At 42.2% G+C, this 27,555-nt stretch overlaps 1 protein-coding gene across 4 annotated transcripts in view; it reads right to left on the bottom strand.

Annotated features, from left to right (window-relative positions):
• The window catches only part of LOC109625243 (pre-B-cell leukemia transcription factor 1-like), a 57,618-nt gene extending 36,026 nt beyond the window's left edge, over positions 1 to 21,592 (bottom strand). For 3 of the 4 annotated variants that reach the window (XM_020080403.2, XM_069522540.1, XM_069522541.1), the window contains exons 1-2: positions 20,869 to 21,592; positions 19,984 to 20,057 (exon numbers count right to left, since the gene is read on the bottom strand). In XM_020080403.2, coding sequence (XP_019935962.1) covers positions 19,984 to 20,057; positions 20,869 to 21,056 — 262 coding nt within the window. In that variant the 5' untranslated portion in view covers positions 21,057 to 21,592. The remainder of the gene's footprint in view (positions 1 to 19,983; positions 20,058 to 20,868) is intronic. The other variant, XM_020080402.2, reaches the window with a different exon arrangement.
• Positions 21,593 to 27,555: the final 5,963 nt, after the last annotated feature.

The following is a 27,555-nucleotide window of genomic DNA, read 5'->3' as shown; positions in this document are numbered from 1 at the left end:
GCCAACCCTACTTATTTCAGCACTACTCTTCATTCACTAATTGCTATGTAGTCCTTTCAGTCAACTCGTGTAGAAGATGTTTGACATTAAAAGCTACAAGGAAGAGGGAGGGTTGTGTTCCATGAGCTGCTGCACTTCTGAAAATGGATCAGAGCAGAAAATGTTTCATGGCCAGCAGTAAAAAAGGATATGGTGTCCGGTGGAAGGCTTTTCATGTGAAACATTCGAGCAGGGGTTTTAGCAGATATCATATTGAGATAATATTTGATGGTATTTGTGTTAAGAACAGCTGAACACGTGTTTACCTTCCAGCTGATTGAAGCATATTCACAAGCATGTGGAGCACTTCAAACAAACAAAACCAAACAATGAGCGACACGGTTGGCTTTCACGCCATAAACCATTTTATAAAGTGTTGCGGTGATTGATTGTGGGCGGTAAATAAATCTTGTCAATTATCAATTAGGCCATACTAATCCTCTGTCTTTTCCCAAGCAGAGAATATTTATGCTTGCGGGAGACAATATTAAATTACTGTGACAGCAGTCGCTGTTCACAGCAGATTCACGTGTGCAGCAAACTGAGGACATGCGTGTTAGCTGGCACTCACTGAGGGATTTATTTATTCAAATTCACAGACGCCTTAGTTGGAAACTGGTTGGGCCTTAATTTCAGCTCGGTGTCAGAACACTTCCATTTTGTCACCATAAATCAACAGTGAGCCCAGAAACAATGGGTCTATTTCTCAAGCCAGCAGCAGCTCTCTCCACACTGTGGAGGGTGACTCTGAATAAACTACTCAATATGGCACCAGCGTTTACATGGGTATCAATATTTAATCTGAGTTAAAGGCAGCTGCGATTCACAGAGACAATGGATGGAGTTTACATGGAGTGCCGTTGCCATCAGCTAAACAATTTGTGGAGTTTGAAAAACCTCCTTGACACTCGAATGAAAAAAATAAACAATGACGTCCAATCAAGGCCAAGTGGGATTCTGCACCCTGAGCCTGTAGGCAATAACTAAATCAATCGTCTTACATGAGATCCTGTCTTGTGTTACTTGATTCATCCCTCATTTCTCCCACTTTCACTTCACAAGCAGCACCGTGGACACCGGTGTCTGGAGCTGATGTTATTGTTTGTCAGGCTCAGTCAATAAGTAACGTTTCAATCCGAGCCATTTGGACTTCATTAGCGCTCCAACCACAGCCCTCACACATCAATCAAAGGAAACATTGTGAGCAAATGTGTCTTCTGTTATAATTGGATGCAGCCCTTCTTTTCTGTCACACAGTGACTGTGTATGCGGTGCTGGAAAACTGTAATGCAACCCGCAGTGAATCATTCTGTTTGAAGAAGGAATGTCTTCAATATGAAATCCATATGAATGTTTCAAAACCTCCTCCAAGTTTCCGTTTTTTTTAAAAAGAGAAGAATCCTGTAATAAATTGCCAGAGAAAATTGTCACAGTCTTTCTCTCTTTTCAGGGGAGGGATATGAAGCTTGGCTAGGCTACTGTCCTCTGCATGTTGCTCACTTCTCTCTTCTTCTCTTCCAAGGCTAAGTTAAAACAAAGCATCAAAATCCTGGTTTTAATAATTGAGGGAGAAACTGCAGAGTACTCTGCTCAAGCCTTCTTGATGTGAAGAGTCCTTAAAAGATGCATGGATGCCTCCCCAGAGGGAAATGGAAGGGCTTCATGGAGCCGAGGCTCTGTACACTTAAAGATTATGTGTGCATCCACTAAAGCAAGATGACCAGAAAAATGCTCAGAGGACCACTATTCTCCGCAGAGTGGTTTGAGGGATGGGCACCGAGCTGATAAGATACTATCAATATTCATGCTTCTAAATCAATTATATCCCCAAGTACTTCAAATGCAAATCGTTTGGCGAGCGTGCAGTTCTCCGAGTGACTCTGCAGGCTGCAATAACGGAATGCGGGATATACAAAGCTAGGTAAACAAGCACTTAGACACAGACTTAGCTTGAGAGGAAGAGCGATAAGGATTCCAGTAAACATAAATGTGTCAGCTGTTTACATCAAGCACATTCACAGGTCTCTAGTTTACTCCGGCAGCCCGGCTGGCGCTCAGGCTGTGCCTTTAAAATGTAATCTCTGACTCAGATGTATCGCTTTCTCCTCACCCCGCCATTAAGGCTCAGGCCTAAATTATTGATCCCCTGCCTTCATCAGCATAGCAGTCACGTCCGAGCGCAGGGGATCTAACTCCGGCTGTGTCCCCACGCTCCAGCCACTGAAATAATTAGGAGGAGTTCTCATTAAGGGAGAATGAAAGGTTGAGAAAGAGAGGAGGGGAGAGCAGCCTGAGGGGCATTCTGGGTGTTTAATGTCTTCCCATGGGCCTCAAGATCATTCTGATCAAATCCTGAGGCTGTGTCTAAAGACGACAGGCCATGCCGCAGGAAAACACACACGCTGTGTGGACACACAAATAATACATCAAGACATCAAGAGAGAGGGGCGATGCATAAATAAAGATACTGCACTGTGCACCCAAATTAATAATAAATTGTAAGGATTGGAAACATTGACATCAGTGTATAACTTCATCTTTATAAATAAAGTTTAAAAAAAGTATTCAGATTCAGTATGTCGAGCAAATGAAGTGTAGCAGTCCTTTCTCAGCTTTTTTTTATTTCAGCTGCCGAGGGAATCCACAGGGCTTTGCTGCCCCAAGGTAGTTTCCCTCTTAACGCTTAGTGAATCATACAACCAAAAAATCCTACAGTGTGTGTGTGCATGTGTGTTGCACTTGGAGGGCAAGATGTTGACTCTGAACTGAAACGTTTAAAAAAAAGTTTTTAAGAAAGGAAGGACCAAAACAACAATCGGAGGTATATTTGATTTGCAACTATTTTTGGAAGCCGAAGACATTTTAGAGTGTAGCTGCCAGAAATAACAATATGCTATAAGTGCCTACGCTACCCAGAGGCAGCAAAAACACCTTCAATTTCCCTCAGTCCAAGACTCATGACTAAATGAGAGCAGGGAGCCGGCAATATGGAGATTTCTTCATTCATTTTTAAAGATTCGAGGGCACTACAAAGAAATTGCATTGTCATGTCTCTGTGTAGAAGGAAACATGGAGCAGAGCCTGTAAACTGAGTTTGCAAAGAAACCAACTGAGGAATTTGCATGCTACAGTTACATTTGTGCCAAAATGGCTTTTGCAATGACTAGTGAAGTCCATGAATCTTTTTGTCACATTGTGCTTTCAGTGTCAGCTCGCCTCACGCTGCGACTCCTGAGCTTTCTAAGTAGCTCAGTGTCGAGGCCACACCCCTCGTTAGTGGGGAGGGTTCATTATGCAAATGATCCTGCTGGAGCGGTATCAACGAGGCACACGCTCCGTTATCATTTTCTGCCGCCGGGGCTCTTCTTCTCCCCGATCGCTCATACGGAATCATGGCCTAATAGCATCCCATTAACATAATTGCCAGCACAACTAGTGTTCCGTGTCTCAGAGCCACTCTGCTGCTCTGCCAGCCGAAAAAGAGAGAAGAGGATGGGTGAGGATGAGGAGGGGGGGTGAAAAAAATTTAATTAAGCCACCGTGGCCACTCCCTCCCACAGTAAATGTCTGTTTTCTTTTTTCCCGTTTCATCCAAAGAGAGGGCAGAGCTTTTCTTTTAAAGAGACCTTGAGAGCTTCCCTGTGCTCCTGAGAAGCGATGCTCAATATTCCACTGATGAGCTCACAGCAGACGCCACATTCGCGTCCAAAGCTAGTCTGCCAGGCAAAATAAAATACCCATTATTTTTTAATTAATTCTTAATTAAAATATATTACAGCTCCGATCCTGCAAATCTCTCCTAATGTGAAAATAATAAATTTACACATCTTTAATTAATGCAGCGCGTTCTTTTAGGCTAACAAGCTGTGGACGTTTGAATGCCAAGTTGGTTTAAAATACAGCAGTGGCTCTCAAGCACGCAGGGAAAGGGCCCTTCAGACACTATGTGCCATTGTGGCCCCCTAAGAACACTACACAGGGATCTTTTCTAGCTGCGGACCGACGGGTGAACAGGCAGTCATTCCATTAAGGCACTGCAGCATCAGCTCCACCAGTGAGGGGAAATACTTGCAGCAGGGAGCCATAATCATGTGCCGCGCTCCTCCTGCATGCTGCCATTACCACGCCCCCAGCTCTTTCGCCGCACAGCCACCCGTGTTGCTCTGATAAATTGATTGACACCATTTTCCATCTTCCGGTGCTGTCAGAGAAAGAGAGTGAGCCACACAGGGAGGCCGCTCCTGACACTCCAGCAGCAGCACTGTGGTCACCTAGAAGGTTCTCCACTGGGAGGTGGACATACACTGTACCACACAGCACTGGCCTCACTTAACCCCAATATGCAGCTTGTACTGTATCATACAGTGGAGTAAAAAGATCAGTGCAACCCAAACACACTATATGTAAAAATGATCAGATTCAGAGAGATAACAACATTGTTCCCACTGTACATTTCTGATAAACATAAAAAAAAACGTTGCACAGGCTCCGTTGATGTGGGGTGAATGTGAGAAAACTGCTCTCCCACTGCAGCCTCACAGCTCAATAACACGTCTGGCCTCGTTACGCTAATCACAATGACAACTAAATAAGCACAATTAGCAGTCAACCAGGCTCTCTCACCGCTGCTGATTTCATTCCCCAAATTATCACAGAGATCCCAAATGTTAAGAGCAACAATTCTTCATCAAGTAGCGCACGTTCATCATGCTGATCATCGGCCAAAAGGACGTTAAAGCTGCACGTCGGCGTCAGAAACGCCTCTTGTATCACAGTATCAATCTACAGCACAGAGGTGTTTGTTGGAGTCCAATTTTTTGAAGTGAAAGTTTATTTTGTGCTTTTGTTCTCAATGGTCAACACTCTCCCCTTCAAATAAAGCGCTGTTCTAAACACAATAAATAATGCAACAGGGGGGACATGAAACAAACATACACACATACATACAAGAGCAGTTCCTCTTGCTTTTCCCTGGCTGTTTTAATTTGACACCTTGAGCTGGGGTAACTAGGTGGGGAGTAAGGAGCCGCAGAGGAATTCATTAGCCGCGCCACTGCAGGGTCCTGGCTCGGAGCGTTAATGACATTGGAGGATAGGGAAACGAGACAGCCCAGACGCAAAATGAAATAAACATGAGGACTGTCAGTTCTGACAGCACCAGCAAAGGGGACAGAGTCATTTGGGCCGGAGACCTTCAGCCTGGAAGATCAGACCAGACGGCTTATGGACCAAAACAATATTAGTGTGTGAGCACAATCATCCTCACCAGGCACTGAGATTCACACTGACAGACACTGGGAGAGTGTGTGTGTGTGTGTGTGTGTGTGTTTGTGTGTGTGTGTGTGCGTGTGTGTGTGCATGCTGGCATTGATCTTTCTGGGCTTCACTCTTCATATCATTAAAAACATCCATCACTTGACGCTCCTGCAGCATTCAGATACATGACTGCAATTAAATTATTAATGTCACAGCCCCCCACCACCCCCCTCCGTACAAACTGCACTCTTAATGTGGCTGCTGAAAGACATTAAATATACAGCAATCTTTGTCTGGCTTCACCGTGGATCAATTTAGATGACTACAAAAATAACACAGGAGAGAAAATAGGGAGGCTATAGCCCTCAGAGTATGAAGACACAGGGACGGGAGAGAGAGAGAGAAAGAAAGAGAGAGAGAAAATGGCACATTAGTCATTTGGCTCTCACTATATCATGTCATTTCTTTGAAATGTCAAGCACTGGCAGGTAGAACGGCAGAAATATGTTTGCTTTAAAAATGTTAGCATCTCTCTCTCTTATAGTTTTTATATACAAAGCAGATTCTTAAGAGAAAACGTGCACATAAAGAAAATTTTAGAATTTTACTTTAAAAAAATCAGTTTTACAAGTGGTGTTCAACGCTCCATATCCCAGCATGCAACTTGTCCACTGCTAGATGTCTGGCACATGCATGGCTCAAAAGTGGCACTTGTTGTTGCCACATCTTTCTGGTTTCCATTATTTTTCCACTACTGTGTTATGCATGAATACAGTATTACTATTATCAGCCTTACTGCTCTCCTTTATCTGATGTATGTTACATTATGGCTTCTGATGCTTTACAGTTTAGGCAAATTCATAGCTTCTGCTCTGCTGTGGTCCTCATGACATCAATGTGGTCATTCACCTATGTCTGCAAGGGAACACACTGAACCCCCTACTCTACGTGTTGACTGCACATGCTCCAGGTACAAAATAACCACCAACTGGAATGAAATGGAGTAGAATGTGTACGTAGCTCTCAGTGCACACGGAATGGTCAACCCTTTAGAAAGAGTGACAAATTTTAAAAATATCAAAAATGTATCCTTCCTCCTAAAATCAAAGTGTAATTAATTAAGTTAGCAAAAAGACCTTTGTGTAACTTAATGCACTCAGGGGCCTGGCCTCCTCAGCCTGTAGCCTTGCCCTAGTAGTGCTTGCTGATGCTAGCAAATGTTGCTAAGCTTCCGATAGGGTATATTTTTCTGAGACGAATTAGTACATTAACTTTACTTATGCTTCAGTTACAATATGTATTCACATTCACCAATATCTGGCTAGTTACATAAGTGATATAGCGTCACTTTAAAGCTCCCCACTGGGAGACTTTTATTATGAAGCAGGTTAAGGAAATACAGTGCACTGTATTTTTTACAGAGATTAGTGTCCCTTTGCAATCGGCCAGTAAAAAATTGTCAAAACAAGAAATATTGACATTAATGTTGCATCTTATTTTTCTTTGTTTTAATTTTAGTCCGTTTTAAGTGTCAGGGATGAATTGTTAAAAAAGAAACAGTTAGTCTGGCTGGAATGGTCATGGTTCCTCATACTGTAGCATGGATCAGCATGAGTATCCCCTGTAGTATGAAAAAAGCCATTAATAGAAGCAAATGTAGAACCATTACACTGAATCTGTCCGAGCTGAACAATTATCAGAGGAATTACACAAGACAAGAAGCAAACATCCACATGAAATTCTTGAAGCCAGAGTCCTTGGGGCTGAAGTTTTACAGCCAGAATATAATGAGTCAGATCCCTTCATGGCTGCTTTTGTACAATTACAAAAAGAGTGTTGTCAGCTAAAAGACGTGGACGCTATACAAAGACACAACAATGCACACAAAGGAACAAGTAATTCTTGTCGAGCACGGCTGAGTATGGTCTGTGTTTGTGCGGCCTCTTCAGGAGAGCCTTTCATCCCTGTTCCTCAAAGGACACAATAAAGCTGTCAGTCAGTGTGTCAGTCAGTCAGGACGCAGCCCCAGTCTGTAATGCTATTGGACTGGGACAGTCTCCTCTGGTGGACGCTCCGTATCTGACATGAACGCTCTCACACACTGATGAAGCTTCGGTGATACTGCGAATGAGAATGGGTGGCAGAGATGACCCTTCTTTCCAAGTTGCTCAGTTTCAAATATGTGGCTCCGTCACAGCAGGCATCTGCCTGAACTAGAGAGAGAGGGGGGAGGGGGCAGTGGTCGGTTGCTGACACCTGTCTCTCCTAGGACGAGCCCGGCTTTGTGACACAGGCGTCCGGGCTGGCTGTCGGGACAGGCCCGAGACAGATATGACAAGGCCGCTGACAAGGGCCAGGCTGCATGCTGGGAGCAACACTGCAGTCCAGCACAAATAAGACTCCTGCTCTCTTCAGCGGCCCTGCAGTGGGACCCACAGCTGGCAGCTGAGAAGCCTCAGTCAGCGTGCACTGAAAGCAGCGCCGTGAGCCACTGGCTTCCCAACAATCGCAGCTGCATGGATGGACCTCCGAAACGCAAACACAGAAAATCAAACGCGGCTTAGACTCTGTTAGCGGCAAAAGACACTACGCTTCTCTCAGACTTCAAACTCGGCACAGAGAGGAGTTCTCTCCTCTGTGCTGAATCTGTTCATTATGTCAACCTCGCTCGGCACGCTCATATTTCTGAGCCCCATTCCAAAGCAGACGCCTCCTAATTGTTATCTAGTCTGTGTTTGAGACAGTGCGAGCAGAGGCGCTGATAAAAACTCCCCCAGAGCTGATGAGACTCCTCACAAACAGCAGCACAACTCAACCTGTTATGGATGTGCAGCTACAGTGGAGGGTGTGGAGGCACAGGCAGAGCAACTTGGCTTGCTCTCTGACCACAGTTAGAACAATATGACAAATTGGCCTAGTTTTCCTTTTAATTAATCATGCCGTGCTGACAGCTACCTGTGCCACACATCATCATTAGTCAAGAGGAGAGGAAGCCCCAGCCACGTATGATAAGAGAGGAGGATACACCTCATTAACTAATTTCCCCCATTTATTTTTTACAGCAACACAGACAGAATATTTACACCTGTGTCTTTGTAACTGTAAGTGAGCTGATTTGCATTGTTTTATATGTATAATATATACAGTACCATCAGATGATACAAATTTGTGAACCGTGACAGATCTTGCTGTATAACGTTTATACCAGTAGCTGCTTAAACCACTGATTTATCTTATGCCTCGAGCCCCAGCCAAGGAACCAGTATATTACACCACTGGGGGCAATGTGGCAAACAAATGAGCAGGAATGCTTTGTGGAATTGCTTGAATTTGATATAATTTGTACAGCGATGATATAAAGATCCTTGATTCTGGTGCATTATTTGAAGAAAAGATGTTCATCTGTATCCATCCATATCCACTGCTTCTGGATTTTCCAGAAAAAAAGTTCTAATAAAAATGTAAGAGAAAATTGGTTTTATTTGGGGCTTTCTAGGTTTTAAACATTAAAGGCTCATTCCAGCTCATTTGGACACTTTATTTTTCATTGTTTACACCATTATTCCGCAGTTAATGGCTGACATCTCTAAATGTCACTGAACAGAAACCAGGCAGGATGATAAACCTTTGAGGATCACAGGTTTTAGACAAACTTATCTGAAAAAGAAAAACAATATCGTATTGTATTAACAGTGGTTGAGCGCTCACACAGTTTTTCTATAGAATGAAGGATTATTATCAACATTGTCAGTGTGCTGTCTTCTATTTTACCTCCAGTTAGTTTGGTTTAGATAATCTGGTCAAGCTAACATTTTGTTTACAGCTTGTCAGAACATCTGAGCAATTGTTTCTGAGATTGTAATACTTCAACTGATGGAAATGATGTGTAAAACTATGACAATTACATCCAAATTGTAATAAACTGAACATTTTTGTGGCATATAACCCAGATCTGTTATATGAACTGTTTGTCTGCCTACAGCGTCATTCAGCCTGAAAGGATGAATTTAATTAAAGGGTAAGACACTGTCCGCAGAATGCTCCACAGAACTGCACATGTGTGAGAACAAAAGTCATTGTTCTGGTCCCTCACTGAGAACTGACGCTGCCTTTCAGGACTCGCCGAGTCTGCAGATGATTGACAGCTCCATCTTTACAGGGCCATCCAACAAAAAGGCAAAAAGAGAGAGAGGCCAACCCCGCCCACTGAGCTGAATGTTCCTGGAGAGCAATCATGAACGTGAGATTTTTAGAAAGATATAAATAAAAGCAAAAATTAGAAAAAGAGGAAAATAATGATTCCAGCACCTTCTGATTGCACCTTTTAGTATAACACAGTTAGGTTTTACTATCCCTATGTTGCTTAATGCAAAGTGTTCGGTCTTTTCTTACTCATAAAGGGATAATTAGCAGCATCATAAGGGAATAAACACCTCGTTACATCCAGGATCTTTTTTTCCAGAGATCATGTACCAGATTGTGGTATAGGTATAAATAAACACCCCTTTTCCATTTGCAAGGAAAGGATGTCTGGGGTGAGGTGAGACTACATGCATTTGGAAAGAGGCTTAATGGATATCATCTACAACATGGGAGAAAAAAAAAGAAGCTGGAAGGGTAATAGCCTTGCTGAACTCACACAAATAAATGCTCCACAGCCTGTGCTGACATAGTTAAAATGAAGAGACATGCAGCAATGTAAAATTCTCTCCAAGCTGTTAATATTTCATGAGTAGCCGTTGTGACACTGTCAGTATACCATAATTTGTATGGCACAGAAGGCGAGGGAAGGGAAGAGGCTGGAGAAGGGGAGGAAAAAAAGGGGAAAGACATGGATAGAAATAGACGAGGGTAGAAGATAAAGGTGGAAAAGTGTCTCCAAAAAAGACTTCAGTCTGTGCCGAGCTGAATGACAGTGATTTTTTTAGGGGGGGGGGGGAGTCAGCATGGTACAAAGAACATTTGAAATGGCCCATTTAACAGCACTGTACTCCACTCCCAGCCGATGCCACCATTTGCATACTTCATATCAGATGAAGATAGATGGTGAAAATCAATGTCACTGAGATGAGCATTTTATCAAGGTTACGCTATCCTCCAAACTCCTAAAACCTCTTTATCTCGTCTCTGTTGTCCGAATATTAACTTATCAACACAATCTCTTTACAGCAGAAGCAGGAGCGCTGTGAATTCATCAGCGGCAATAACAACGATGGAGTGGATGACTGGCTTTTAGAATCGACAGCTGATTAATGATTATTTTGATTATCAATTAATCTCCCAATTATTATTATTATTTGATTGACTTATTAATCAATTAGGCAATAAAGTGTCAGAAATAGTGTTGATTCCAGTTTCCTGGAGCCCATTGTGACTATGATATTTAGATTTTCATCCATCTGTCAATTGATTGTTTGCCATATCGTTCCAACAATGCTAATATATATATATATATAAAAACACAGTAACTGGTTTAAATGCTGTGGCTCATTGGTATACATTATGTCTAATGTCAGTTCTCATTGTGCACTTTTTCGACAGCACCGCTTATTTTCCTACTTGGATAGAGCAGTGACCCCCTGGAAAAGTATTAATGGGCCCATTTCACCAACTCCAAGACGATCCTGGCTCCAACACTGTTCAAGTCGTAACCCAGCTCTGCAGTCCATGTTTAGTGAAACATCATTACAGCTCTCTTGCTGTCAGGCTACAGGACCCCTTCCCCTTGTCTGCATGATTAGCTACTGTTTCCTCATTATGAAGGTGAGGACTGAACTTCCATTTCAAGCTTTCATGGCTCCCACCTCTACCTCAGTTCACTAGGCATAAAAATGTCATGGCAGCTGTAGAGCACACAGGCCACACTGAGATCTAACAGGAATCACACGCTCAGGGCCAAACCCAGCAGGGCAGATACGTGCAGCAGCTACGGTCTGGAGGCCGCTAAGGAATCTCTGCATGTGACGTGTCCCCGACACTAACCCTTTTCAGCCTCCCTGACATCAGTCCGAGAGCGACTTCAGCCAAGAGCACGTCCTCCGTTCATTCCCCTGGTGTAATGTTGCACCGCAGAGAGAAAATGACAGACCATTTACAAAACAGGAAGAGGAGCTAACTACAGTAAGCATAAGCTATTTCTGGAGGAGGATGTCTGCAAATAACAAAGAGCTGTCAACATCTAACAGGTCCACGGTGGAATAAAATCACTTAAAATATAAATAAAAAGATGCGTCAGGAAGACAGAGAAACTCCAAGTTTTGTGTCTGTGATCCCACCTGCTGTGACCCCTGCTGATGCTGCAGACACCGCACGCTTTACGTTCCCCCACCATGTCGCTGGTGTCGGAGCTGGGAAGGTGCCCAAAACCACAATGCCTCCCTGCAATGGAACATTTGTTTCCTTTCACGGGGGCACGGGGCCCCAACATGCTCCCTCTACATTTTTCTGTCCTGCCACATTGCATGACAGTTTATTTTGGGAAGCGCAGGTTGGCACCTGAGACGCGAAGCTGACAAAGCACTCGGTGTCACTTCAATGAGGCCAGTTGGTTCCATGACAATGCCTCTGGCCATGCAATCCTACAAGACGGACAACCCTGCACTGAACATCTTGGCAAAGAAGGAAAGCAGGCATCAGCTAATTGCACAATCTCATCTTCACAAGGGAATCAAGCAAACGAGCAAACTCTGAATCTGAGGAAGGCTTCCACCTCAGATTACAGGATAATAAAATCTGAGCCGCTGCGATGGACTGTTTGCCAGTTCAGGGTGTTTCCCTGGCTACAACCCAATGCATGCTGGGAATAGATCCAGCACGTACAGCTCCCTAAATAGGATGAGTGGGTAAGAAAATATCTGGATGAATGAAAATCTGGATGTATGTAAAAATAAACTGCAAATCACGATGCACTGATTTTCTCACAAAAACAAAAGCGAGGGTCAAGTTTCCTTCTTACATTACTGTAAATCTTACCACTGAGAACAATCTTTATTCAGGACTGTTCAATCTATGGCATCAAACCCCAAATATCTCCTCATATTACCTCTGTCACGATTATCCATTTGCCGTGGATATTCTGTGTTGGCAAAGAGAGCAGTGGGTGAAGTGATAGCACAACAGGCAGTGGGTCAGACAGAGAGAGCAGTCTTATACCAGCCCCCCTTGCTGGAGTATAAGGAGCGGCCTGTTGTTTTTAAATATGCTATGAAATTTGAACCCCTCAAATTTCAAATAAAAAATGACATCCTTTTCATAAGAATGAATATCACTACTGTTTATCCAGGACTAGGATAAAGGAGTAAAGAGATAATATCTTAAAAATATTTAAATATTAACAAAATAAATGTATAATCGTCCCTTCCTGAAATAAAGAAAAGTTAATTTTTATTTACAAAAAATGTACAAGTGTTTTCCTACAACTGTGATTTAAAGGAAGAACACTACAATACTAAAAGTTATGACTGTGGAGCAGCACAACACAAATTCATGCATCATTAGTTTATCATGTATCATATGAAGAGGTTAGCACAGTTAGCATCTCCATTCACTTAAATGAATCATTTTTGTATCACCACAAAAATCTTTAATGAAGAACATGTGTTTCCACTGTGGGAAATCAAAGAGGGTGAATAAACACTAGCACACATCAAAGTTCCAGCAATGACAGCAGTAACAATAATGATATTTTATGAACATAATTACTGTGGATGTGACTTTTAGTGATGTTGTCCTTCTTTCTAATTCTATTCGTGAACGACTATTCAAACTGCTATTCACATTTAGGATTTAAATACTGTTTCATTTGAGGTTTATTTTCTAATAGCTCGGAGTGTGTTTTTATTGGAGCTGGTGGAGGCACAGAAAGAGCAGCGGTGGGAGTATGGCCCAGCTTTAGTGCAGCCAATCAAGAGCCATTGTAAGATGCCTAATGTTGCTCTGTGAAGAAGATGTGTGAAAGCCAGTCCTACCACTCACTGAAATCAAAAGAACATGTACGATACATGTCTCTGCTCTGGACTGGAACAGAACATTGTGTGTAATTTTAGGATAAGTCGTAGGTTTTGTCAGAAGATGCTCATAACTTAGCAGAGTCTCCAGTTTCCCAGAGTCAAGTTTCCCAGTAGGGGGGAAATCTAAAGTACTACTTTCCAGAAAATGAAGTGTTGTATAAATACACTACCTGGCAAACACACACACACACACACACACACACACACGCACACACATAGACCGAACTGAGCAGGGAATGCATATCCTGTTTCTCATAATGCAGTGGCGACTGAGTGCAGATAAGATTACTGACTGGAAGGACTGCTTCAAAAACACAGACGGACAAAAACCTGTGCTCATACACACCCATACACACACAGACACACTTGTACAGTAAAGTGACAGAGCAACTGCTTTGCTGTGTTAAATATCAGATGCAAATGAAAAGAGAAAATCTATCATGACTCTAATGCGGCCTGATAGGAGGGGGCGCACTCTCCTCTGAGGAGCCGAGCGGTGTGAGGAGGGTGATGTATGGAGGAGCTGGATGAGAGGTGAAAAGCGTAGCGAGACGGACGAAGGGAAGGAGGGGTGGGGTGGGGGTTTCTGCCGGGAGGGAAGGGAGGGAGTAGTGGGGGGGACACGCAGTCCTGCCAGACTCCTGAGAGCCCAGGGCAAAAGTGGAATAAATGTTGATTAGTGTTGATTTTGTCCAACGAGCACCCGGCAACTGACAGTGGGACTAAGCTGCAGCGAAAGGGAACCATTAATCTTGGTCTGGTTTAAGTAGTGTATATTAATTTGTGTCATTTCCACTACGTGGAGAGAGGCCTCTCTCTCCCTCTCTCTCCCTCTCTCTTTCCTCTCCTCCCTCCCTCCAGTGTTTGAAAGCTGTGGCAGCTGAGCTTCTTTCATAGTGAACATACAGTGGAAGCCTGGAGGTGGCGTCTGCAAGTAGCAGCAGGGGAGAGTGGAGGAAATGAGATTCCAAACACTACATTATGGAAAATGAACTCCTGGGGGGGTTGGTATGGCAACCACATTCAAATGTGCCGTTGCATGTTCAATTTAACGTGCATAACAAATTTGCGGACTTGATTAAATTCGTAACATATTAAGGTGGCTGGTATAAAAAAAGGGCAGACCAAACCTGCGGGGACTGAGATTGCAAAGAGAGCCTTGAACGAGGTAAATGGCAGAGCAGCGATATTTAAGCAGCCGTTTCTCAGCGTTGAGCACAGGAGGCGACAGTCAGGTAAAAGAACGAGGCCCACGCTCCTCTATGAGTCTGCTCGGATCATGCCTTCATTCTGTAATCTCCACACTGGCAGGGCTGCTCCCAGCTAAATGTCATTTTTCTACAAGTGGCCTTCACAAGAGAGGAAAAAAAATATTCATCACATCCAATTTTTTTTAAATATCTTTCATTAATATCACAAAAACACCACATAGTGTGTGCACTGATGCTTTCTTTTAACAGGGACGAGTGGAGAAGAGAAACTTGTCCTGAAAAATGAAAATAGATGACTTTCCTTCTACATGTGATGTCAGTGTTAATTACCAAATCGCAGCACAGTAAGATTTTTATAATTAAGCTCCTTAATATGATTAACATGTATCAATTAGGCGACTGACAATTTGCATAATGTATAATGTAACCACATTGTTCTATACTGTAATGGTATTAACACACCATTTACAATGCTGTCACTCACTGATGGCTCTGTGATTATGAATCTGCATCAAATAAAAAATAATAATAAAAAAAAAAGTGTGTGTCTGGTGCTGGTTAATCAAAACACATTTTCCCTTGAATCAGACTTCAGTTCTTCCACTCCCTGTGGATGATTAAGCAGGGAGACGGGGGAAACCAGCTGGGGCGGCGAGCTTGGCGTTTGTCTCTCCCTTGAATGCTGCTGTATCAGCAGCGAGGAGGAAGGATGAGAGCGAGACAAAAGCTGCGCGTATCACAGTTGCCTCTGTGTCCGCCGAGAGACGCGCACGAGAGCGGAGGCACAGCCCTGTGACGCGATGCTCGCTATCAGAGCACATATCTGCTCCACCATGTCATCCTGAGAAAGTGCCACACACTGTCACTTGTTTACACTTGATAGTGACTCCCAACTCAGGGTTCGGAGCATTCAAACTAAGGTGGTTGGACTCGTGAAGAAATCTGAAGACAGGATGTTTTGGTTCTTTTATCAACAGATTTGAACAGCTATTGATTAGTTGATCAGTTTATCCACTGAAAGAAAATGAATCGGCAGCTGCTTTCAGTTCATCTTTCGATGACAAACAAGATCTAAATGAACACTGTGAGGATTTGATGCTTTTTTCACTCTCATGTGAAACTAAACTGAACTTTTCTGACTTGTTAATTAGTGATACAACCTGACGACACCACCAATTTATTCACACTTTAGAGACCAAACAATTAACCAGTTATTATTGATTCATTCATCTCTTAGTCTATAATGAATTAATGCCAGGGTGATGTTTTCAGTTGTGTTTGTCTAGAGATGCAATGAGTGATCAATTATTTAGTTTGTTGACATTGAAAAGGAATTAATTAACTATTTTGGAAATGTACTTATTGTTTAAGTCATTTTACAAAAAAATGTTTAATTGTCAAACATGCAAAGTATAATGCTTGGTCTTGAATCGAGTTGATTGGACAAAAGAGTAAATTGATTAGTAAAAAAAATTATTAGAAGATTAATCAATAGAGAAAATTTAGTTACAATAGTTGTAGCTCTGCCAACAGTACAACAAAAACTCAAAGATATTCAGCTTACAATGATTAAAGTCCTGCCAATCGAACAGGAGAATCTGCATTTTTGTTAAAAAAATAAATCAAAAATGTTGCCAATCCATTTTCTGTCAATCATCTAATCAGTTAAGAATAACTCATTGTTTCAGCACTTCACCAGACTGCATGATGTTTTAAGGTTGAAATTATACCTGATCGTCGTGGCGGCTGCTCCACAGTGTTTACACAGTGACGTGCAGCTAGGCTCTGCTGAGATCAGTTCTCTGTCATACAAATAGGCAGATGCCAAGCAGCTGAATGGACTGACAAGTCAATGTAGTGTAGGCTTCCATTCACCTTCCATAATCAGACCTCTGGCTCGTTTCATCCTGTCAAACACTGCTCGGCCGCCCCTCCGTAAAACACCGTATTTTCACCCTTCAAAAAATAACATTACATCACTCGACCCAGTCATTTTTATAAATGGAGGAACCCCGAGGCTTGAAACCTTACACTGCACAAACACGGGCCACGAGAAAGCCGGCCTTTTGTTGAGGTTGAGAGGAAAAGAATTAAAAAGCAAGTCAGAGCAGCACATTTACTGAGCAGCTCCGTCAAGAAGTGCTTTTGTTTGACACTGCCAGAGATTTATGATGTTGCTGAAGTGTTTACAGAGGTCAAGGCGGCTCATTTTCCGAATCAGTTTGTCAAGCATTTGCTTATCTAAAGAGGCCTTTTCATCAATCATAAAAAAAGACCCTGAAAAAAACCAGTCCACCTTAAAAAATCAGTAACACAACTAGAAAAACAGAGTGCATTCATATGAAATAAACTGAAGTCGTGTCATCTCATTTGAAAGCTCAATATTTACCCGTCTGTTAACTTGAAGAGTTCAGTTAGTAAAAGGTTAAAGTTTCATGGCCCAGTAGCAGTGGAGTCAAATTGTTTGGTTATATTTTTGGAAAGTCACTGTGAGAATCTCCCTGCACTGAGCACGCCCACGTTGCTCGGACCAACACTTAACACAGATAAACCCTGCTGTATTTTTTACCTTTGCTCCACATGTTGGACACGTTTGAGTGGTATAATTAATGTTTTATAAATTTCATGCTTCGTCTCTCCTTGAGAATGTGCTTCGCTACACACACACACACACACACACACACACACACGCTCTGCAAAACAGCATTCCTTTGAAGTAATAAAGACTACCCAAATATTCCTGGAATGAAAACGGGTGAAGACGAAGCTGATGTCTGTCATAAAAAAAGAAACAAAAAGAAGCATTGGTATAAATAAAGTGTTCCTTCCTTCTCCTTTCCTCCCAAGGTTCTGCTGCACATGCTGCATTGTGCTTGTTTATACTGCACAATCTTTCTGTTGACCATCCCTCATTTCATCCCAGTAAAAATACACAGAGCGGGTCAGAAGTTCAGGACCTAGATCAACACTGGCATTGTGTCCTGCAGGTGCTGTCAGCCAGGGATGGAAAATATACACAAGCAAACACACACACACACACTGTCTCTGCACTCGGATTGTAATGAGGGCCAAAGTTACAGTGGCTCCACTGCAGCTTTGAAGAGTCACCACAACAACTCTGGTGGATTCTGACGCTCTATTCTGGAATATTTCAGAAGGTTGTCTCCAGGAAATAAAACAACATTGAAATAAAAAACCTTTTGTGGAACGGCAAAGTAAATTACAGCCAATGTTGTGATCTGTGAAAATGTACCGTTAGCCTTTTCAAACAAAAAATCTTTTTTTCTTTCATTTCAGGCCTTTAATCGAGTCAGCATTGAGAAAGAAAACCTGAAAGTCAGCTGGCTTCTTTCAGTAACACAGAGGCAATGTCAGAGCTACAAACTTTTAAATGTCCAACTAAGGAAGTTTTAAAAAGCCACTAACTTTTCTATTAACTGGCTGTAATTTAATTTCTAAAAATTACGAACGCTTAGAGCAAAAATTGACCTGCGTTTAATTTAAATTACAATAAAAAATGAAATTGGTCGCAAACGTCAGTCAATTCAATGATATAGTTAAATTTCAGAAGGATACTGTACCACTAGAGGGAGCAACAAGCTGCGACTTCTTCACTAATAAATAACACTTCGAAAATAAATCTACGTTTTCAGTGAAAGTGAACTTGACAATGTTTTGAGCTCACCAACAAGGCAAAATAATATTTCAAGTAAAAATGATTATGAATCATAATATTAATAACCAAGCTTAAGTCAAGTGCTCTGTTTGATTAGCGGCCAACGACGACCAAGAGAAACATTAGTGTCGACTGCTAAAGTGTTGACAGAGAAAAAAGTAAAATAATGTTTGAACCATAATTCCTCTGAACTGTACACACAGACACACACACACACAGAGTTATATATTTATATAGATATAGATATATATAACTATATCTCTCTAGAGAGAGAGAGAGTACATTTATAAACAATTTTACTCTCCATGTGTGTATAGTAAATTAAACATTTTAATGTTAAGGGTTATGAGATAAAAAACATTTACTCGAGTGTACCAGAATCAGAGAAACTGTACAACATTTTAGTAAATGTGAAAAGTATGTCTCTACAAAAACAAGACAAGCACCACGTCTCTTGTGTAAAGCTCCATAAGTTGCACCTTGTATTTATAGGTTGCCAGCTGAAAGAGAAAGTAATGGGTGTGCAGGCAGGAAGAGGTCCAAGTGACTTTGTACTCTCTGCAGAGCCGAACTTTGGATGAACTCCGAGAAGCGCCGGGGAGTAAAACACTATGCATAACTGTGTCACTCCCCCTCCCTAAAAAAATGAGCAAAGACAACAAAAAAGAAGAGCGAGCCAGCAGGCTTCAAAAGGCCCCCGGATCTCTCCTGAGGCACTGGCCGACTCCAGATAAATTGTTGGGCTTGGGGGTAGGCAGTGAGGTGAACTTCAATAAAAAACCTCAATGAAAACATTCATGAAAGCACCAGGCGAGGGTGGGATCACACAAACGGGAAACAACATAAACAGCGCCAGTCATCGCCGCCACAAAGGTCAAGTATGAGCAAGTGCAACTTTGGAGACAGTGACAACAATATCTCCTTCATCCTCCATCCCTTCCATTTGATTTCATGCACTAATGAGTATGAAACACGCAGAAAGCGCTGCCTCTCTCTGTAAACTGGCATGCTTTGGCAACTGAATATCTCTGCAGTACAAGTTTTGAAGAGTCCTACAGCACATCAGTGTGAGGACAGGGAAATAAAAGATGAGATGCACGCTATCGGTCGGAAGTGCACTGAATTCTATCTGCGCCAATTTCCAAAATGTCACGGGGATAATGATTTGGAAACATGACTTACGCCTCCTATGTTACGTTATTTCTCTCCTAGCAATTATTCTGCTGACATGCTCCCTCACAACTGCATTAATAGAGAGACACAACACAGAATGGAAAGAGACGTATTCACCAGACTTGACAGTTAACTCACAAGGGGAGACATCAACGTGCTTGTGACAATTTTGCTCAACACTCTCCATTATTCCACAATAGCATCAAATAAAAGAGCTCATTCATATTTTGACACAATAATTGATAAGAACCACTCAAAGGTAATTGTCCACAGTTGCTATTGTATAAGAGTGAAAATGTTCACATTTTACAGCTACAGGAGGAAATGTGTGAAATGTGTCTTGTCAGAGAAATGTACATGCTGGATTGTGCTGCAGCTGAATATCCAACATGAGAGTGAATTGGAGTGGAAATAGTGAATGTCCCATTGATGACAGGACAGCCAACACAGCCTCTGTGAATTTATTTTAGCCACATGTTCCATTATTAAAAAACACAGTGTGAGCACCGGTGCAAGTCCTGTAACCTCGTGAAAGACACTCGCAGCAGTTCTCGTGGACAGTGTGGAGACAAAAGCAGTGTTCAGTGTTCAGGGGAGTGCAGTGTTGGTGTGAACGTACCTGTTTTCTCTTTGATTTCACACAAGACATTGAAAAGAGCTGGCTTCATTCTGTGACAGTTGAGAGCGTGTTTCCTGAAACAGAGAGGTGGCTCCATGAGCAAACCACAAGACATGGGTCCTATCCAAAACATGTTCAACCTCTCAATCACTGGACAACAAAGCTGTGTGGGTACATATTTACATCTTTACAGGGACCAATAATACAACTATTGTACTAGTGCTGCAGTTTCATTGTTAGAGCCTATATCACTTACTAATGTAAATAACCGTAAAAACATTTAATTTAGATTTATCAGCTCTTCTATTAGCTCATAATATAAATTCATTATAAATATAAATACAATTCTGAACTTTAATGTGGATTACAGTACATGGAGGAAATACAAAATTATGTATCACATAAGAAAGTTGTGAATAAGCTGCAGGCCATTAAAAAAACTGCCTGAACTATTACTCACTAATTATAACAGATATCCAAAATAAAACTGTGAAAATAAAAGATCCTGGCAGCTGTATCTGTGTTGAAGGGTGAATGCACCCTGACTTTATTGAGGTGTTAAGTGTTTTTAAAAATACTCCAGTGAGCGACTCGTTGGCATGTGACAGTAATAAAAACCACATGAGCGACTTATTTAAATGTGAAGTTTAGTGATTTCAATCCACCCATCGTTGTTTCGTCGGCTTTTCCACAAGGGACTGCGATACCCTGGCATTTATACTTCTATCTTCATTGTGTTTTTTTTTTTAATTTAGAATTTTTGTAATATATTTCTTAAAATTTTCTTTTTTTTCCATTCTATGTTTTATCTAGTTTTCCTCCGCCGCCGCCTCCTCCTGACAGCCGGGCAGCGGGAGAGGAGCTGGGTTTGGAGCGGATCTTTACCTGGCTTGCGCTTCATCCAGACTCTGATCTGTGATGGTCATGATTTGCTGTAAAATGTCTCCAATGTCCTGTTTCCTGCCGTCGCCGTCCGTCCCTCCGGTGCTCTCCTGCATGTGTTGCGGCAGGCCGGGGTGTCCTGCCATGCCCACCCCGGTGTGAGAGTGCATCAACCTCGGCTGCTCGTCCATCTCTTCTTCCCCCTTCTTATCTAATTCTGTGTGGCGCTCTCGCTGCTGAAATCCTGCAAAAATTCATAAAAAAGAAGAAAAAAAAGGGAGGTAGGGGATAAAAAATATCCCGGAGCTGAGTGTTTTTAATATTTGCGCTGCGCACCCGTCGGTTCCTCGCAGACGGCTCTGGTGGCGCTCGCCGAGCAGAGAGCGCGGGGATCGGATGAGGGGAAAGCGGAGAAACGCGCCCTCCTGCTCTGTGGCTGAGTCTCTCTCTCTCTCAGCTGGTCGGTGCTGAATGTGAAATCTGATCTGAGCTGCTGCTGCTGCTGCTGCCTTCACTGGAGCAGGGTGTGCGTAAAAAGCTGCTGGTTAGTACTACCACCAACTAGGACACGTTCTCTTGTGATGTTGCGCAGTGATCCAAAACCACCTCTTCCTGCCAATTTAGCACAAAAAAAAAGAAAATAGTGGCCGTGAGAGATAATGATAAGTGTGTATTTATTTCAACCACTCCATCCCCTTGCTTTTGTCATGTACAGTACAGGCGGCAGCGTAGCAGAGCGCATGAGATGCCAGACTCCGCCTACGCGACATGATTGGGAATATAAGACCGTTTAGCCCCACCTTGAGGTGCCTCTCGTGAAACGTCGATCATTGGGGCTGTGAGGGTGGGATGCCGGGTAGAAGCTGGGAAATGTGGCTGCTGCTGCTGCCTTTACAAGCAGGGAGACTGTACGGAGTGATGGATAGAGGCTGAACCCCAAATAAATAACAGAGTCTGACACTGGAGTTCTGCTTTAGTCTCTGATTCTGACCTCTGCAAGAGACACATCCCTTCACCAGGACCCACAGGAAACCTCCCCATCTCCATGTGGTGCCATGATGTAAGGTACACCCGGACAAGCCCATTCATTTGTTAAAATGATTGGATGCATAATAAGGATTTATGAACAGAGAGGGGGAAAAATCCACTGATGAGACACATAGTGGAATAACACCTTTCTGATGTCATTAATATTTCATTTTTATGGCATAAAGTGAGCCTTACAGTCAAACACGCTTGTTTATTTGCTGTAGGCGGTGGTACATCGACTCTGTTCGTTCATTTTCAGGTATGTTGCAGGGCTCCGCTTGGCTGACTTTAGCTGGGTCCTCCTAATGTAAGGCGGTGACCCATGTTGCGCAGCCAAGCAGCAAGACCCGAGTGTGTCTGGCCAGGCTGAAAAGTGCCCTTCAGGCCCAGTGCTGCCTCACTGCCGCTGCTCCCCTCCACTACTGAGAGCCATTCAAAGAAAGAGGAGGAGGGTAAAAAAAAAAACTCCTGTGTGGAAGTAAAGTATGAACGGTAGCGTGCAAATTGTCGGCTTGGATATTTACATATATGACACATATATTAAGAATGGTATTTAAATATTTAAAAAGTGCCAGAAGGTTTTATCGTGAGCAGCTCAAAATCAATCCAGAGTTAAACGAGACATTTTTGAGTGCTACACTACCTGCGAATTCTTCGCTTTGGTGGTGCTCTGTATTTCCTGACTAGTTGTCGCCACCTGTAGATCGAGTGAAATCATGTGAAATAACCCACTTAAGCAGAGATTTTTGTATTTGTGAATATCATCACTCTTAAGGAAGAATCCTGTTGAGGGATTTTTAGGGCCTTTACATGTTCAATGATAAAATTATTGCTTATTTTGAGTTTTAAAGGCTCAGACAGTTCCCTTTGCATTATTGAAATGCCAGCGAAACTTAGGTCCCTTTTAAATGATTCCTGAATACAACAGAAGCCACTAATTTATCATCTTATTAAGGCTGTTTAATAGTAAAACATCTCCTGATTGATATTAAACTATTTAAAAATCACCATGCTGCAGATTTTCCTTGCTCGCAATTCAAAATACAACTGGGATGCTCTCATCGGTAGTCCTTTGTACAACTATTAGCATATTTGAGTTTGAAGTGTAGTGGCAGTGACATCTCAGACTGTCTTCCTAAGCCTCAGGTGTAGTTGCAGAGCGATCCTGGAGCTAGGTACTCTCCCTGTAGGAGCTCAGCTGAAGCACCGCCTATGTAAATTGGGAGCAGAATATGTATGATGGATAATGGTAAGTGTGGTAAGTTTCCCTGCCATCTGCTCAGTAGTAGAATAATGAGAATACCTGAGGGGGTCTCTGTTACACCAACATCCATATGACTCCCCAACATCTGCTAAGTTATGTTAGCAGGGCATTGAGAAATCTAAATATATGCTGATACTCTCAGGCTACACAGCAAGGCAAACAAATCGCAGAGCTGGCAGTGATCTCCATCCATTCGTTGCCAGGCTGGTGTACTGTATGGTTGGCCACTCACCAGGGATCAAACAGGAAATGCTAATAGACGTCCTGTAAAATGCTTAATTTGCAGAGGAGAAGTAAGCGACACATTACGGACCGTTGAATTTCTCATGCCAGAGTACCGTCCTCACCGGTGGGATTCTGGGATACTGTCACAGTTATTAAAAGTAACAACAGAAAACTCGAACAGAAGTGGCAAATATGACGCCCAAGTGTGGGACACAACAGCTGCACTCACACCTCTGCACTGATGCTGTGTTGTGGACAAATCCTGTCCAAAAGCAAAATGTAGCATATACATTAAAAAGCACAATCATTTGAATATAAATAAATACATTATGCATCGAATAAAACAAATCAACAGTGCAATAGGTCAGGTACACAGTGAACAGATTATCAGTCAGAAATGTAAATATTTAGGCTGTCGATTCAAGCATGAGCAACTAAACGTATTTAAAACACCTAAAATTATCGAACTGCTGAGCTTCTGGTTGGAGGACAACCACTCTACCCCTGAGCCACCCTACTCTACCCTACCCTAGAATGCTGTACACAAAGTAAGTAAATAGATTATACAAGCTATCTCAGGTATTTGTTAGTTGAAAAATGTGCTCGAGCACTTGACCAATCAGGCACTGCAAGCCTCATCCCGAAGGTTCCTGGACTTTTATAAAGGGCTACCCTCCCATGCAGTTGGCTTTATAATTAGACCCTGGCCCCTGTGGCAGAAGCTTACAGAGTTCCTGCAAAGGTTCCTAGTTCCTGGGGAAACTTCCTGTAGTGTAAACACAGCTATTGTTACACTTTGGAGCAGTAACACGCAGAAGGTGGATGTATGTTCCCCCTGTACAACATTTGGTGACGATGCGCCTCAAACTACCTTCTCAGGAAGTTATGGTTAGTGATGCTTCCATCTTCATTGGGTGTTTTTGTCATCAGATAGCTGTTCCACCTGTGTCAGTGGAGTGGAGTGGCTAACTGCAATTAGGGTGCTTAACAGACACATTCACACCTGCAGGTTATCATAGTGAAACCAGTTAATCTAACCTGCACGGTTCTCTCTATCTATTTCACTGTTTATTTGAACACACTAAAATGGATTCGCTGACCTAAACATTTGAGAGACAACACAAGGTCTGTATGTGATGATCATGTGCAAATGAATGTTATACTTTAGATTTCAGTAGTGCATCAATTCAAGCATGAATTAAACCCCCACAGTGTTCTCACGGCTTTGGGACAATCTGTTAAAAGCTGATTCAGACATTCAACAGGCCTGAGAAACCTTCACATATCTTCGAGGGGAAAAGAGGGCGACTGGAGGACGACAGGACGAGCAGCCAGAGGAGGGCTGGTTTCCATGGCACCTGAGAGAGAGAGAGAGAGAGAGAGAGAGACCTTTCTACTTCAGGCCCCGGGTCACACCATGTGATGAGGTTGTGCAGATAAATCCTCCCTTTCATCCTGCGCGGCTTTTGGCCCGTGTGGAGGCAGCAGTAATGGAAAGGATTCACACACATAAACCTCTCTTTGATTCTAATACGTTTGGACCGAGAAAATGATGAATGGGAGCTCCGTGTCCGCTCCGTTTTCAAACATGCAACACAGCATGCACGTATAGCCGTGAATCCTGAAAAGTGGGCTATTTCTCTCCTTCAAAGAAGCATTTAGTCTTATTAGAAAGCACAGGGTTACTCCTCAGTTGACGTATTACCTTGATTGTTTTAAAATTCTACATTCCTTTGCCTCTGTGTGACACTGCCAATGAGTCACCATGGCTGCATGCTAATTATGCTCTGAGTGACCTGGCAATAAGTGACAATCGCTGCTCTACTACAGTATATGCTTCCTTCACCAGAATATTCAGGGTAATGTGAAGATTTTGGGATGCAGAAAAATAGGCCATGAGAAACAATCTTTTAAGGTTATCTACATTCTAATTACACCAACATCTATCTATCTGTCTGTTCTGGAACACAACTCTTGAGAAACATTCATTCAGTCAGCTTCACACTTGGCGTGTGTATTGATGATGGCCCAGGGAAGTGTAATGTGGAATTTGATGTGATTTGACCATGCCATTCATTCAATATGAATAAAAATGTAATAAACAAGCAAGCAGCGCTCCGTAGGAGTCAAGTGGGGAAAAGCAGTGTGCCTTCAGTCTGTGGACCAAGTTGTCTTTTTCTATGTCCTTGTCCTTACCACTACAGCTGTGGAGCTGTGGTAGAAAACTGTCAGTGTGCAGCCCATAATATCTATCCCACCAGATCATTTTCATAATTTATATTATATTTATTATAATGTATAATATATTTATTTCACAATATCGGGTTGACACAGACATTCACGAGTTGCAGGTGCTGATCTCCGTTATAGCACAACATTCCTAGAATCACTTCCTCTTTTGCAATATGCTTAACACACCACTGAAATAGCTGACATCCAAAAAATAACACCAGTTGAGTCATAAATAATTCAAACTTAAATATAAACCACATACATAAACACTAAAATAGCAAATTTAGGTTAGTTATTGGTTCAAACCAATAACTGATCAGATGATGTGATGACAGCAGAAAGTACAACTGGCTGTACAGGTGCAGATAAAGTTCTACAGCTAAGTAGAAATAAGAGCGCCTGGGTTTTTGGCGGAGATGCCGCTCTAGCTGTGTTCGGAGAGGAAGATGGCACAAGCTGGTTTGAGCAGAGTGAGCACCAGCGGAGCACATTGAAGAGGAGGTCTGAATGGATCGATACATCACAGAACAAAGGGGAACTGTGCTTCAGCGGGGACCCAAGAACAAGACAGGCCCATTGCTCAACCGCTGTCACAGTTGTGTATCACAGGCATCTCACATGCACCTTTTCAGGGCTGGAGCCTCCGGTTACAGAGCAGGGATAAAGACAGATGTGAGGACGGGTGGATAAACTGAGGAAACCTGGGACATGAGCAGCAGATAGATGAACTTCTCCTCTGACAAACACAGAGCTGCTTTGGCCAACATTGTTATGTGTGTTATGTAACTGCTCATCATTACAAAATTAACATTTTCTTTTAGTAGAATTTAAACATGTTTTCACCAAGCTTGAGAAGGACTTAGTATTGTGTTCCAGTAATTTAATTTTAAATGTCTCTTAAATATTTGGCTGTGAGGATGCAGATACTGCCACCAAAGAAGAGGGATAGTTTGCCTAATACCTATGAGCCATTATTCAGGAATCACCTGGTTCTGATAGAAGTTGTCTCTCTTGTCTTCACTTGTGAGAATAGTCTTTATAGCATTAAGAGAAAAATGCTTGTCATCACCATGATGTTTGTCAGGGGCAAGCACCATTAATCAGTGCGCCTGTTCAAGAAACAGTCGGGCACATATAAAATTACAGTGTAGTGTAGTTTTTATTTCATCTATCTGGATTAAACAAATGATTATATAACTTTTAAAAAGTTGATTTAGTGTGAGGGTAGCTGTTTCTGTGTGCTCACTGTTTTCTGGTCGTCCCTTCAAATACAGACATGACAGTGGAATTGATCTTCTCTTTTGACGTTTTGCATTAAAGAGTATAAGCATAATAGTAACAATTATCTAATTACTCCTTTAAACCCTGGTTAAATACCTGGTTTTCTATTCTTACATGTATTTCTTACATGTCTCCATCACAAGACATAGAAACACACTCACACCTACAGGTATTTTAGAGTCATCAGCTAAACGGCATGGAGTATCCAGAGAAACACTGAATTATGGAAAGTAACGTGAATAATAATGGAATGTATTCATAATGATTTGCCCAACAGTGCATTCAGATTTGTTCCAGCCATCAATTGCAAATACGTAGAACCAGAGAACCATGTTTGGTTTGTTTTAACGACTTTCCAATGATTGTAGCCTACAGTTGTATAAATTGTATAGAGACACGTCTCGGCTCATCGTTGTCACAAACTTAAAATGTACCTTATTAACTTTGGTCAGTACTTACCATACAGAGCATATTTTCTCACACAAATAAACCGAAAATATTTGGTGTCTGCATGAAGTTCTTTTCAATCAGGACTTTTGCGTTTGCTGCTTCAACTGAGTCACATCTGAGGCTTTTTACTAATTCGGTTTTCACATCATGCAGTACTCTCTGCTCTCGTCTATCATTCAGGGTGATGGTATATATATCTCTCGATCAGT

Source organism: Paralichthys olivaceus, chromosome 3 (assembly GCF_024713975.1).
Source record: "Paralichthys olivaceus isolate ysfri-2021 chromosome 3, ASM2471397v2, whole genome shotgun sequence".
In the NCBI taxonomy this organism is placed as follows: Eukaryota; Metazoa; Chordata; class Actinopteri; order Pleuronectiformes; family Paralichthyidae; genus Paralichthys; species Paralichthys olivaceus.
This window is presented reverse-complemented; position numbering and strand designations above follow the sequence as displayed.